The 15,735-nt window shown below is 35.1% G+C and overlaps 2 protein-coding genes and 1 long non-coding RNA gene across 3 annotated transcripts; 1 reads left to right on the top strand and 2 right to left on the bottom strand.

Annotated features, from left to right (window-relative positions):
* LOC18605447 (probable protein phosphatase 2C 75) lies at positions 71-5,889 on the bottom strand. The gene is made up of 4 exons (XM_007038453.2): positions 5,389-5,889; positions 4,849-5,274; positions 4,527-4,632; positions 71-581 (listed from the first exon to the last, which is right to left on the bottom strand). Exons 1-4 carry the CDS (start codon positions 5,860-5,862, stop codon positions 229-231), a joined length of 1,359 nt encoding a protein of 452 aa, XP_007038515.2. The 5' UTR covers positions 5,863-5,889; the 3' UTR covers positions 71-228.
* On the bottom strand, positions 7,080-11,147 carry LOC18605446 (probable protein phosphatase 2C 75). The gene is made up of 4 exons (XM_007038452.2): positions 10,367-11,147; positions 9,790-10,152; positions 9,222-9,327; positions 7,080-7,778 (listed from the first exon to the last, which is right to left on the bottom strand). Exons 1-4 carry the CDS (start codon positions 10,817-10,819, stop codon positions 7,435-7,437), a joined length of 1,266 nt encoding a protein of 421 aa, XP_007038514.2. The 5' UTR covers positions 10,820-11,147; the 3' UTR covers positions 7,080-7,434.
* LOC18605445 lies at positions 13,372-14,904 on the top strand. The gene is made up of 3 exons (XR_001927133.1): positions 13,372-13,991; positions 14,075-14,160; positions 14,456-14,904. It is a non-coding gene; the product is annotated as an uncharacterized LOC18605445 (long non-coding RNA).

Genomic DNA, 15,735 nt, shown 5'->3' with positions numbered 1-15,735 from the left:
ACCCTTTTCTGCCAAGTGTAGAGTCATGTAAAATGGCTAAGAGTCGTCCATGAACATGTTCCATCAAGAAAAACGGAATAGGTATCCCTGAACAACTGCCACTTCCATACAGGGTCTATGGTGTCCAAACAAGGAAATGATTTTTTCCAACATAACAACAGTGTTTAAAGTGTTCCAAAAAGGTGCATACAACATCAAGCAGAGCTTCTACAAGGAGGCTAACCTTCTTTACTTTGCCTTCCCCGCTAAATGCTTCTTCAAATCAACAACTATGACACTGATATTATCACAGCTCCCTCGTCCTAGAGCAAGGCGACAAAGTATTGCTGCTGCAAAAGCACTTTTAGATGGAAACAACACTTCACCATCAATTTTGACTGACTGCCCTGAATAGTGGCTCCTAGGTGAAGTGGCACAACTTCCATCCCTAAGACATGTGCTAGCTACCTCACAAGCCAAAGCATCGGACATGACATCCCATAGACCATCAGTAGCAAGAATTAGGCACTCATCTTCTGGGTGTCTTTCCGTGATGGAAGTCTCTGGTTGTGATGTTATGACTTTCTTCAAAAAGTTATCTCCTGCTTATCAAGATAAGAGGATTAAGATACCACAATTATAAACATTTGAGCTATTCGTTTAAATTTCATGCTTCAATTGGAAATTTGTTTCTTTCACAGTTTTTCTCTTCTTTATCATGCAAATGATTGAGTAATAGTGTAACTTAGTCATCAAACATAACACAGCCCAGTTTCAAGTACATTCTTAAGGACAATTAATGCAAAAATCAAAGGAAAAGGGAGCCATAAAGAACACACTTCTTTTTAAAAGGCTTTTATTAGTATCTCAACGCAGAAGAGAAAGGTCAATTAAACCCTTCATATACTGAGACCATTTCAATCTCCGAGTTTGAAACCTCAAAACTGTTCAACTTCTATAATGTCTTCAACAGAAAAGGCTATGCAGTACACCACAGCCAAGTTATAGAAACATTCTGTTTCGGTGTGGAGGAAGGTGCATGGGAGGAGTGGAAGAGGTGATCACGCATGACATCTCATATAGCATGGCCACGTTACCACGTGATGCAATAGAGATATGAATTTACTATATAGAATGATCTCTGTATGCCAATATATTATGTAGATTTTTTTTTTATAATTGAGAAAGGAAAGATTTGAATCCTACTCTTGCAGGGGATTATGTACCAACTAATGAGTTAAATGCTAGAGTACCAATATATTATGTAGATTCTTTTCATTCCAGCTACAATGAAAAAAGACACAAAAAATGCAAAAAACATGACCAATTACTAAAAAAGAAGGGCACTATTTTCACCCCAATTTGACCATTGACACGCATGTCCTAGATAGAGCATGTTGTATGTTCCCAAGTAATGGAGGCATCAACAGAGTCAGACCCATATGAAAAAACAAATAAAGTAGGTTAAGGATGCATGAAGAGTGAAGACGTCAAAAGTTCCAAAAAGGGTACTAATTATGTTAAAGATGCACAAGAGTAAAGAGAGATTAATGATCGATTGACTTATTGTGGACCCAATAATGAATTTATCTTCCCTTAATTTGAGTTAACTTACCTTTCAAAAAAAAAAAGAGTTAACTCATATTGCCGTGTTCAATAAATCATCACACTGAAATTAGAATCATAGGGTCTTGCAAGAGAAATCACTAAAAGGTATATATCAAGGTGAAATAAAAGAAAAATGTTGGGCAAAATCTACTATATCTATCACTTTGGGTAACCAGAATAGCAAATACCAGATGTTTACTTCATGGCATTTTTTGTAATGCTCAACACTTCTTGCCATTGAATTGGAATGATAGAGTATTGAAGGATTGTTCACTTAAAGGTGTAAGATAAAGTAGGATGAAAGATTATGATGCAGGGCCAAAAAATTGGATTTCCTTATTGGGTTTCTAACCAATATTATTAGTTCATGTCTTAATGCTATTGCCACCACTGCAACAGAAATCATAACCTTTCAAAATTCCTATCACCATCAAAATTAGAATTGACACTGGCTTTTCACTTCTTCTAGCTCAGATGTAGTGGTTGTCATTCTTACATCATTCTTCATCAACACTGTTACCCCCAAGGAGCTTCCATTTACTGCCATCACAATCACTACTACCACAATATCCTTCTTTTTGAACATTCCCACTGATTGCAGCATGTTTTCCTTTATCATACTATCACCACCCCTCCGACTGAAAAGTATATTATTACAAAATCCTACTATTGAAGTTCATATCACGAAATATCACAAGGCTATTAAAATTCAAGATTTGAAAGATGGATAGCATGGTGGGATACCAAATTATGCTTATGTTGAATAGAAGAACAAGCATCCTATTCTTTTTCGATAAGGAGATAGAACAGCTATAGTTTTAAGGTTGTCCAATTAGCATAGGCCATCCATACCGAATATCAATCGTTAGATCAATTATCCATCCAAATCAAATGCGATTTAAGTAAAATTATTCGATCTAATTGGTCCATTATATCAATTGGTCCAAAATATTTGATTTAATTGATTTTTTAATTTATTCTTGATTTTAAAATTTTTAGACCAATCCACCCAAGAAACTAAATTAATTATATATATTAATATATATAATATTTTTTATATATATTAAGAAGAATTAATAATATACTTAAAATATATTAGTTTATTATATGTACGTATACAAATTATAATTATAGCAATTTAATTTTAGTTATATATATTTATTTATTTATAAATCTGTATTAATATAAAATTACAAGTTATATATTTTAAATGACATGACTTATATGTTAATATTATAATATATGATAGTAAATATCTTATATATTAATATGTTATAGTTATTACACCTTAGTAATGTTTTAATAATATAAAATATTATGAATTTATATAATTGTATAAATATTATATATATTTAATTTATACATAAGTATTACTATAACTTATAATATTTATTTAAATGGTTACACTTAATAACCTTATTAATTATTACCTGAGTTTTTAGAACATATTGTTTATATTAGTTATTATTTATACAAACTTTAATATAAAACATTATAATATATAAATTGTGTTATTAATTTCATATATACATAATAAAGTAATATTATATATATATATACATATATTTAATTTATACATAAGTAATACTGTAACTTATAATAGATTTTATTTATATGATTATACTTAATAATTTTATTAGTAATCACCTTAATTTTTATAATATATTGTTTACAATTAGTTATTATTTATACAAACTTTGATATAAAAATTTAAATATTATAACATATAAGTTGTGTCATTAATTTCATATATATAATAATTATAGATGAAGTTCATAAGTTTTGATATTATTATTTGTAAAAAAAAAGTGATAAAATTTTAGTCCATTGGTCCAAAACTAAACCGATCAAACCAATTCTATATTTAGTCAGTTTGATATTCTTTTATATGTAATCGATTTTTTAAAAATATTTGATCTATTTGACCTTTTAAGTATGGTGGATCAAACCACCCAATCTACCTATTTGCTCATTCCTATTAGTAACGTACAGTTCTTCCTAAATTTACAAATACTTTATGGCCCTTTTCTCTTTTTTAAGTTGCAATTGCATGCAACATTTGCAAAATTAGAGATACAGAAAGAACTGAACAGAGAAGTGCACAACCTTATCCTATCATTGATACCTTCAAATACAGTTTAACAACATTATTGAACTGCATTTTTTATGGCAGCTGATCATTTCTTAATAATGCCAGGGAAGACCTCTATCCCTTTGGTTTTATCGTTCCGAATCTAGACGACATTATTTTTTCCAAGTCGAACAGTTTGAAACCTTACATGACCCAGCAGCTACCTCAAACCCAGCAAAGCTAAGTAATTAAACATCTTTTGACAAGTAAACCAACTCATAATATTGTTATTAATAAAATTCAAGCGATGTGTGAAGAAAAAACAGGCTGATGAGTGACGACTACAATATTTGAGGGTTTGGCATACGTAATTGGATCATAGAGATCCAATCAACTAGATTAGCACAACCACCAACAACATTTTGTTGGAGAAAGAGTATGTGCTGAAAATCGAAGCTCCATTTGCAGCCTACCGAAACAGGGTGCCAACCCTGTCATAGTAGGTCGTTGGTACTGCATTGTTCCAAAATAAAAATACCATGCTTAAGCGTTTACAAAGATAAAACAACAAAATTAGACAAGTAAACTTTATGTATGCTCAATCAGAGAAGTAAATTTTAGATGATACATCTCGCTAATATGTTATTATTCAGTAGTCTTCGATGAACAAAAATTATAGTACAAATCATGAAAACAAAACTGTCTCTCAGTTTATTTTACAAATACCAGGCAAGCGTAATTCTTTACATAAACAAACAAACAAACATCTACAAAGTAGAAACACTGGAAATTCTGCAAAATAAGTTTGTGGGAAAGATTAAATGACCAAAATAAATAAATTAAAGACGACATTTATGATAAAGATTACCTAGGGCTCGCGACATGTTAAGTATCCCATAAACTCGAACCCCATTTTGATAAACAAGCTTACCCCCTGCTGCTCGAATCCTCTCCAGTTCGTCTGGCCTCTCAGGCTGCAGCCATGAAACAACCCAACCGCGATCAATATTAATTAGTAAAGTAGTGCTACTGCTATCTACTGGTATTCAGTTTCCGAGGCCGACAAAATCAGAAAGGCAGAGTATCCGCGTTTGAATGAAACAAGTGGAGTTAACCCGGGTACGACACGTGTTTGTTCCTGATGCATTTAACACGAAACAAGTTTACTTTACTTAAAAAAAAGTTCAAACCTTGTGGTCCAGAGAGAGAGGAATGGCTCTCCCAGCACGGCAGAGAACGGCGCGTGAATCACCGCAGTTGGCGACAACCACGTGATGAGGGGCGACGATTGCAACGACAGCAGTGGACCCCAAAAAACCCACATCCACGGCCTGGCACCCGCCTAGGTACGCGGATTTTCCGCAAGCGCACGTGCTCAGTGCCACCTCATCCATCCTCAGGAAGCTTTTCTCTAAAGCTGCCCGCACTAAATTCTCCCACTCTTCCACTCCACCCACCTCTGCGTTTTTAATTCTTTCTGCTGGAGAGGAGCTGCCAGTGCCATTGCCGCTGCTGCTACCGCCGCCATCGCTGGTTGCGGGTGCTTTTTCTGTCGAAAGCCGCATCAGCTCCTCTGCCATGATTGTATGCATCATGTTCTTGCAGAGAGTCGAGACCTAAATATTTTAAGTTTGATTTCACGTTTGAGTCTATCTTTAGAAAAAGTTCTATACGATAGAGATAAAAAATCCAAAGGAAATGAAGGTAAAGACAAATGGCGAGAGAATTACATGAGGTCCACCATGTCCATCATACACAGCAAAGAAATGCAGTGGCTTCCCACCAAATAAATCTGAACGGCAAAACTCTTCCTTCACAAACAATCTGTCATCCATACTATCAGAAAACCCTTGTATCGATATCCACCCATTTACCGGCATTGGATTCACGTCCGTTTTGGCGCCGCAGCTGGCAGAGGTTAAGGAAGTCCATGATGAATCCACCACCACTGGCAATGCCATGGCCGTCGTCTTATCTCCTAGGGTAGTCCTATTCAATAATGCAAAATACTGATCCGTAGTAGGAACATAATTTGTCATTTCCTTTCGAGGTGGAGGGCTTTGAAGTTGTTGGATTGGTGCAAAGGTATACCTCGACCTCCTCAATTGGATTCTTCTGCGGCGGCGTTCTCTGCACTTCTCTGGGGTCTCGTTCTCTAAATCGTCGCTAAAGATTTTCAGCAGAAGCTCAGATGGTGGTGCCATTGATAGAGAAAAAGAAGAGAGTGATGATCGAAAGAAAGTTCAAGAAAGATAAAAAAAAAAGAAAAAAGGAAGAGAAAAAAGGTTGACAGAGCTGATTAGCGTGAGTGAAGAAAGTTGGTTTGGTGACTCGTGGAAGTAGAGGATGATTGGCAAAGCGCCACGGGAACGCTATGCATGGAGCTATGGACATCTACGTGGGGTTTCCAGGTTCCTCTGTAGATGGGAATGGGTTAGGAAACGTTACAATCGAGAGGTGGCATCCATCCCCTGGGTCCACGTTGGATTTTCGCTTTCACGGTTTTGGGATGATGGGAATTAGAGGATTAGGATTCTGAGAAGATACCTTTGAGTTATTGACGGGCCATGAACGCATGCTTTTCCCAAGGGTTCGAGAGCTAGAGTTCCTTCGTTCGGGATAATCAATTAATTAACACAAGGAAGTGGATGGCTTTTAACATTAATTATTACCCAAATTCAACACATTCTTTTGTTCTTTTTGTTATTCTTGGCTTATAAATTAGAGTTTAACTTGTAGTATTATAGTAATTCATGTTGTATTGATTAATTAATAGATTGGGATTAATTTAGAATGATAAACTATGATATATATGATCTTTTGCAAACTTTATGCGAAGTGTGATATATATATATATGCTGCCAGAGTAATGTAATGATTAATGAATTTTCTCCAAGCACCTTATAATGTTAAAAAATTTTAAAATGTTACTAGTATAATTTTTATCGGTAACCAATGATTATATTCCCTATGCCACAATTATATATTAGATTAAAATTATGTTCCAGCCATGTACTAAGTATTTTATTACTTTTTTTTAGTACTAATATTTATTTACTTTTATCTTATAGACTTACGCAAAAAACTTTTACCGAAATAAAAAACAAGATCAACAATCAGAAAAATAATTGCCCATCTTTGGACATCTTATTCAACTTGATAGGACTCAAGGAATTCCTCTGACTATTCAACATGGACTGCGTACCACCTCACCCTCAGTGACTAGGGTCAATTTCATTGATTGGTTTTGAATTTTGAGTACCACTCTGCCCCTACACAGTATCTGAAAGATTAGTAACACTCCCACAGCCAATTTATCTGTTCTCTTCATTGCAGTCTTCGACACCAGAAAGTATCACTTGCATTTTTGGCACTACTAAACCAAGGAATAAAAGGAGACCAGTAATTAAAGGAGACTCCATTGTTTGGTACCATGATGAGGCACCCAAAAATCAAGACTCATCAGTTGGTTAGGTTGCAGATATTGTTACAATTTGAAGCAGCTACACCTTCCATTATGAAGTTATGATCATATGGCTCTCTCAGGATATAAGGACAATTCCATATGCATCTCTCAACCTTTGCCATTTCATATCCTATCATAAAATCAGAGTCATTTCAATTCTATGATACATATGCAAGGATATTACTCTGCAACTACAATTATCTGTGCATGTTTTATCATCATGAGACATTTACCAGGTTCATATGAAATACATTGACACTAATGGGCATTTCCAAGGTAATACATTGCGTTTCCTCAGCTCTGTTTCTCCTCAACTTTCCTTTAGATCAACAACAATGACACTAATGTTATCAGAACTTTTTCGTCCCAAAGCTAGGCGAGTAAGCAGTGCAGCAGCAAGAACACTTCGAGATGGATACAATGTTTCAGCCCCTTCATCTTCTTTGTTCGGTCCTGCATTGAGGTTCAATGCAGAAGCAGTAGCACTATTACTTCCTTCTTTAAGACATTCGCGAGCCACTTCACAAGCCAAGTCACAAGACAGAACATCCCACAGACCATCACTTGCAAGAATTAAGCACTCATCCTCTGGTTCTCTCTTAGTAAATGTTATCTCGGGTTCTGATGTTACAACCGGTTTCAGGTATTTGTCTCCTGTTCAGAACCATAAAGAGTAAGCATTTGTGGCATCAGTATTTGAAACAAAATAATCTAACAGAGTAAGTTAGATTTGATGCCATAGCACAACACGAGAACTTAGAATCTGTCTTGCTTTTTCATATTACCAAGTGCACCATTCAGGAGCAATAGAGCATCCTCTATATGATACAATACAACTGAATAGAATTACTTCCAAACAAACAAATTCAAGTCTCAGCTTGTCAAATACAAGCAACTTGGTTCTACTATCTTCTGGTATTTTTGAGTCATCTTATACCCCCAACTTGATTAAACATTACCACATTATTACTCAAATCAATTACTTTCAGTTATTTCTGAATTTAGAATTAGTCGGAAATAAAAGACTTTATGAGCTTCTAAAACATAAGATTCTTCCTGCTACACCTTTGTAGAAACCAAATTGGAAAGATATTCAAAATAAACTTGAATAAAATCATGGATTTTGCCAGTTTTGAACTTCATATTACAACAAAAGACTACCATCTAGCAATCTCAGTTTGAAAAAATTCATGTCATGGGCAATTTGAGAATGGCATATGGATTCATGGAGACCATAATCCATTTAAAGCTATAAGCATTCTTTTCATTATTCCAGTCAAAAAACCAGTAATACCCAGAGCTAAAGTTAATGATGGCATTGACTAAATTAGCCAACTCTAACAAGCTAATAGATATATCAAATCGTTTTCTAGCTTCCAAAGTAGCTATGACCTGACCAAATCCAGATGGAAGTATGACATTATAATTATCAAGGATCAACCACAATCCATCACAAAACCAAAATTTGAATGTAATCAATAATATAAGACAACAGAAATGAGCAACTCAACAGCTCCAAATGAAAGGTAAGATTAAAGGAATTGAATGCCACTGACAACAATGTTCGTACAAATCCAATGATGATTCGAGCCCCAAGACATCAGTTAAAATTGTGAGAACAAAAAAGGCGTCTGAGATCATTCATTGCTCCATTTTTAATTTGAGAAATAGAACCTAAATTGTATACTTGAGTTGATTTTAAGGGATACAACATATAAGGAAAAAAGGTCATGCAAGAATTGATATTCTTGGAAACTGAGACGTCCAACATGGATACGCCTCCCAATTTGAAAGTTCATCCAAAACTGAGAACAGAGAAAAGTGAAGCGCATCCATGACAGGGAAAACAAGATTATCTACAGCTTTCAAAAGGGGCAGTTTTTTTTTTTGTTTATAGAATTTACTATGATGAGATAGAAATCCGATTATACATTGAAACAAAATGCAATGCAATTAGAAGAATAGTAAAGAATTGTATGGATCACTTAATGCACAAGACAACCCATTCTTGCAGAAGCCATAACTTCCTCTGTAATTAATGATTATAGTAAGAATAAAACCAAATGATCATCGAATTTTAAATCCAGAAAACCTTACCTATTGCCCTAGACATAGCAAGAATGCCTTCAACTCGTGCTCCATTTACAAAGACAACCCGACCTCCGGCAGCTTCAATTCGTGCAAGCTCATCTGATCTGTCCGGCTGAAAGTGAAAACAATGTTGGAAAATGATATTAACTACTAAATATTTTAGTCAATTCAGATTTCTGTTAAAAAAGAAAACATCACTTGCTAAGATAGAAACCAATACCAAACAAGACATCACCAGACCTGTTAGTGTAAGATTTTTAATCATAAAGGAATCATTAAAATAATTTCAACATAATGTCTTATTAGTTAGTACCATTAACTACAGCCAGTCAATAACTTTTGTCTGTACTTTTGTAACATAAGAATGAACAAAGGATAACTTAATCTACAATCACAATGACACAAGTAAGTAAAAAATTCCAAAAAGATACTACCAACCTTAAAAAAATATATATATACTAACAAATTGATCATAAAATAGTCTATTATAATCGTCAAAGTGCCAGATGTCAGCTAAATATGGGGCGTTTCGGCATCATCAAGCTCGAAGACATTCGCTAAAAATTAAACGAACCTTGTGATCGACACTTAGAGGTACGGCCTTCCCGCCGCGGCAGAGGACGGCGCGTGAGTCCCCGCAATTTGCGACCACGATGTGCTCCGACGTTAACAGGGCCACCACGGCGGTGGACCCACCGAGGGCCACCTCCATTGAGTGGCACCCACACTGGTGCCCCACAATCCCACATGCGCAAGTGCTTATTGCCACCTCATCCATTCTCTCAAAGCTCCTCTTCATCACTCTTCTCCAACTCTCTTCGTGCTCATCCTCTTGTGAGCTGCTGTCTCTCCCACACTCGCTCTCTCCTGTGCACTTCACGCCCATCAACTCTTCCTCTACGAACACGTGCATCTTTTCCCTGCACAGTGCTGCCACCTGCAGGAAAAGGCCATTAGAACGCCATATCCAGAAATCAGACTGCAAAATGACGGATTCGCCCCTACTCCAAGTTAAAACGCCTGGCCGCCTGTTCTGTAAAAACTAGTGAGCGCCATTCTTTTTTTTTTTTTTTCTGGAAGCTTCTTTTTCTTTTTAAAAGAAGGAAAACAATTAATGCGAAAAATTAAGTGTTAATAAATTAAAGCTTTACATGAGGGCCACCATGACCGTCATAAACAGCGAAGAAATGCACAGGTCTTTTAAGATTAACATCGGGCCGGCAGAAGCTGGTCCGTACAGAAATGGCATCCTCCATCTCACGTGACCTCCCAGAAATCGACATCGTCCCGAACACAGGCCCATTCGTCATAGTCACTTTCCGCTCCCCGGCCGTCGGCTCAACCTCCTCGCCGGAAAAAGTACACATGGTGACAGTCGCTAGCAGACCGCTGGCCTCCCCCATACGTAGTCGCTTCCCCTCCGGAAAGCAACCTGAGCTCTCTGCATGATCCTCCCTTTGTCTCTGACTCGGAAACGCCGCCGTACTAGACACTGAAATTGCCGCAAGCCTCCTCATCTGGATCCTCCGGCGCCGTCGTTGCCGGCACTTGGCCGGCGAATCATCATCGTCTTCGCTCAGCATTCTCCTATAAACCTCCGTCATTGAAAGTTCTCAGTAAATAACGAACATCTCGTCCAACTGAGTATTATCCAATAAAAATTTCCCCGTAGCTTCTCATCACAACTGCCGATCATCTCCGGCGAAACATTTAGTAATAAACGGAGAACAAAGCATAAAAATAAAAGAAAAGGGGAAATAGAGGTGGGAAAAGAGAGGAACAAGGTGTTTTTTGAAACGTATGAGAGAAAAAGGCAACGTGTAGCGTTTTGATCTGTTTCTCGCGAAAGCCTTCTTCAGGGCAAGCCAGCTTCATGCGCAGCTGCCCTTGTTGCCCGACGCTACCCGTTTCTGACCATCATTTGGTTCCGCCCTGACACGTGTATACCCTTGCGCTTCATCTTTCCCTAAAGTGTCTTCTCATTGCTTTCCTATTTAGTCAATTTCCCGTATCGCGATATATTTGCTGAACGTTTTGAAGATGATCTGGATAGGAGAACACGTGTCAGGAAAGCTCTGATAACTGGCGGCCCCAACCTCTTTGAAATGGAACAAGTGGGACACCAATGCAGTCGCCACGTGTATCCAAATAAAGTAAGGGGAATGGCCCACAAGGAATACGTTTCGGCGGTTCTTTTCCACCGGAAGGAAATTAGAAATGTGTGTTTGTTTAACTTTTTTTCTCTCTTGGAATTGAGCGGCCTTATTCACGTGGTGGACTGTGGGGATGCCAGCGCCGCGCAGTTGACTTGGTGGTCCACTGTTGACACGTAGGAAATGGAAGGGCTGTTTAGAGAAACAAAGCTGGCGTCACAGGTGACTGCGATCAGCAAACTTCGTTGGAATAGCATGTGAGTTGTGGCTTGGCTTTGCCATACCTTACCTGTTAACATGATTTGTTACACGTGTTGACCATGAGGGAGCATTGGACATCGACGGCAACGTTAACCCTTTTTCCTTATCTACTTAGTGGAAGCAATGCGCTGGTTATGGGACACGTGGGCGATTTTGGAGTTGGTCAAAGAGAATTGGCACGTGGGATAGACTTGGAGGGTTTGGAAATTTGAACGGAGGGCGTACTGATGTGACGTACTTTGATTGAGAGTGTCAAATTCTAATGGTACATATTTCAGAAATCGTGCAGTGCTTGCTTTGTTGCTAAGATTGGCATTCTTCAGCTGTACTCCTTCCTCTGTTTGGGTGCACAACTATCTCGAAACAATCATGATCGGATGCCTGAACAATTTTTTTTTTTAAATTTGTTCGAGTGTTTAAACTTAATCTATTTGTATTCGCCCTTTCAAAATTTATTTAAATTAAATTTATTATTAAAATATTCAATATTTTTTAATATATTTAAAATTAGATTTTTTATTAATATAATAATATTCAAGTTAAATTATTTATTAAAAAATTTATTTAAAATTCAACTCGAATCAAAGATTCATCAACTTAATAAATGGAGTTGACACATAAAAAGTAACAAAATTTATGATTGATTATCTTTTAGAAGATATGTAGTTAAACACTACATTCATTTAAATTTAAGTTTATAATTGATTGATTTTGTAAGTGAAAGGTAGGTTAGAAACACTACAAAAAAATCAATTTTTTCTGACGAAAAAAATTTTGTTAAAAATTTTCAACGAATTTTCAACGAAAATTTAGTTTAACTTTTTTAAACGAATTTTTAACGAATTTTCAATGAAATATTTCTGTTAGAAATCCATTGAAAATTTTTTTGGCTCAAAAAAAATTTAATCTTGCTAAACTTTCCTACGGAAATTCCAACAAATTTTCGTTGAAATTTTCCAAAAAAAAATAATCCGTTGAAAATCAGTCAAAAAATTTATGACTCCAAAAAAAATTCAAAACTGCTAAATTTTTCAACGAAATTTTCGTTGGAAAAAACTATTACCAACAGAAATTTTCCAACGGAATATTTTGTTGGAAAATTTCGTCGGTATTACTATTTTTAAAATTTTGTATTTAAAATATATTAAAAATTTTAAAAAAATTTTAATATCATTTATAAGAAATATATTAATAAAATTAAATATATACATACTAAGTTTTATAATATTAAAAATTTAAATAAGTTTTCCTTTACTTTTTTTATATATTTTGAAAACTTTATTGAATCAAAAATTATAAATTAATAGTTTCAAATTCATTAATTTTATAAAATTAAAAAGGTTATAAGAATAACATAATAATTAATTTTTTAATTTTATAAGAATAGATGATAAAATATAGTAATATATTAAACAAAAATTAATAATACTTTAGGTACTAATATTAGTAAATATAAATTAATTAGAAGAATGGTGTATATAGTAAACTTATTAATATAATATATTAATTTATTATAAATATATAAATTAGAATCATAGTTATAGAATATGTTAACTCTATATATATATAAATTAACCTGTATTATTATGAAATTGCAAGTTATCTATTTTAAATGATTTGGTTCCAAATGGACAACTCCAAAAATGCACCAACTTGAGAAGAAAAAGAAAATACCTCATTCTTCCTATGTGACGCCGTTTAGAGACCCGCACAAAATTTCTTCCCCTTCTTCATTTTTCTCATTCCTCTTTTCTCCCTGAAAACCGATCTGTATCCTTCGTCCGTCTACCCATTTCTTCTTCTGCTCTTTCACCTAAGATCTCCCTCTCTTCACTCACCCAACCGGCGGCACCTAACCCAAGCACTCTAACCTCCAATCGGCGACACCTCCCCAAGAACTTCCTTTTCTTCTTCCTCTTTTGCCCAACTGGCACTACCCAAGCTTCTCTACCCTCCAACTGGTCCAAATCCCTCCAAAGAAATTAGATATAAAACTCAAAAACCATAGGATGAAAAGGAACCCTTTCCCTTCCGATTTCCTATTTTTCTGAAATTTTATGTATATATATATTTTTTTGTTGTGGGTATTGGTTGCTAGTTTAGGCTTTTTTGGTGGTTGATTTGTGGTTTTTTTTTTGTTGTTTGAATCTGGTTTTTTTTTTGAAAGATTGGTTTCTTTTTTTTATCATTTTCTTTTATTTAATAGTTATCACATTTTAGACTCAATTTTTTGAGTTGCTGTCTTCGATTTTAGGCCAATGAAGCTGGCATTGTGAAGGTTGCTTGGATCCCTCCTAAGTATGGGGATGTTGTTGCATTTGTGAAGATGGAAGTTTATTCATATGGGAAGAGCTTGTAGAAGGTTTTTTTCTTCCCTGAATTTTTAATTCTTAGATTTGATGGTAATATTTTGAAAATGCCAATTGGTATTGTAAATTTTGATAGGTAAACAACCTTTAAAGGGTGAGGGCCAAGAATCAAGCTTTATTTTGGGTTTCACTTCTAATACTCCACAGCTCAATTCCCTCAAGGTATTTTTAAATTCATTTTTCTTGCAGCTAAATTCTGCTCTAATATAATGGGATTGGGGTGCATCAATTTGTTCCATACATGAGCATTGTCTCTGTAGTATGCAGCGTATCTTTATTTGGTTTGGTTTATCAAGTTCCAAGATCCCATGTTATTGAAAATTGGGCAAGTTTGGTGGCTGCGATCACCTATATTCTAATGTTAGGAGATTGCCTGTTATCATTATTCTTCAGTGACTTGCATACTGACAAAAACAAGTGGATGTGTTGTTATATTGCTAATTTGGACTCATTTTAGAGTTCCATAGGTGTGGGAATTTGATCCAGCTCATCAAAAATGGCTGCCAGTAGCAGATATGGCTGCCAGTAGCAGAGTTGGCTTTGCCTGGTGACAAGGGAGATCAAGTTTATTCTGTTGCATGGGCACCAAACATTGGACGGTAATGGAACCATTGTGCTTATCAACTTGCGAAACCAGGAATGAGATGCAACACTTTATTGATTGCTTGGCTTTGATTCTGGTTATGAAAATAGAAAGAACTTGCTGTTATGATTGTTGTTTGTTGCCTCTTTGTTTTGATTTTGGCCATGATTCTATTATGATGAGGCGTTATTTGGGTTGTTTCTTTCAATGTAATTAAACTGGTTGCATGAGCCTTTCTTGCTAGCTTGTTATCCACTACTTTGTAATTTACATTCTAATAATGAAAATGCATGAATGACTAAATTTTGAATTTCGGATTTTAATGCGTATTTTTCTTATCAATTTTGGATAGGAATTATGAATGTAAATTGATAATTTTTTACCGAAATTTTAGTTGGAAAAACATTTTCAATGAAAATTTCGGTTGGAAATTTCCAACAGAATTTTCTGTGGGAATTCTCTTTTCTAATGGAATTATTTTCACATTCGTTTCCAACGGAATTCCAATGGGATAGCCAACAGAAATCAAAATTTTCCAACGGAATTTTTCGTTGAAAATTTCAAACGGATTTCCAACAGAAAGCATTACCGACGAGGTCTTTACCGACGAAATTTTCAACAGAATTTTTCGTTGGAAATCTGTCAGAAAACGTTTTTTTCAAAGAAAATCAGGCTATTTTCAACAGAAAATTCCATTGGAAATAGCTTGTTTTTTTGTAGTGAAAAGGGTGTGTTTGTCCATCACAAGCATAAACATGTACACGTAAATCTTGAATGTGTTGTCCAAAGAAGAGAAATAAATTAGAGAAATATGAGTATTTAGGCATCTCAATTGTACATTAGGCATTTTTTGAAAGTGATTGTGAATTATGTTTAAACATCATTATCTCATTTGTGATTTCTATGCAAGACTTGCTATCTATCATCCACACGAACGATATAGACTGATTTTAAATATTGATTTTATGATTTTTTTTCTCGTTTATTCTCACTTTTCATCATATTTAATCATAACTAGTAATAGTTATTTGTAAAAAAAATGTAAGGTGATAGAAAACTAATATAAGAACAAAGCAAGCTGGTTTTAATTTTTATAAATTGATAATACCAAAAAAAAAAATATAAGAAGAACATTTCATGTGTCTAATTTAAAT

Source organism: Theobroma cacao, chromosome 3, assembly GCF_000208745.1.
Source record: "Theobroma cacao cultivar B97-61/B2 chromosome 3, Criollo_cocoa_genome_V2, whole genome shotgun sequence".
NCBI classification, from domain to species: Eukaryota; Viridiplantae; Streptophyta; class Magnoliopsida; order Malvales; family Malvaceae; genus Theobroma; species Theobroma cacao.
The sequence above is the reverse complement of the archived record's forward strand: the minus strand, read 5'-3'. Positions and strand labels throughout refer to the sequence as shown.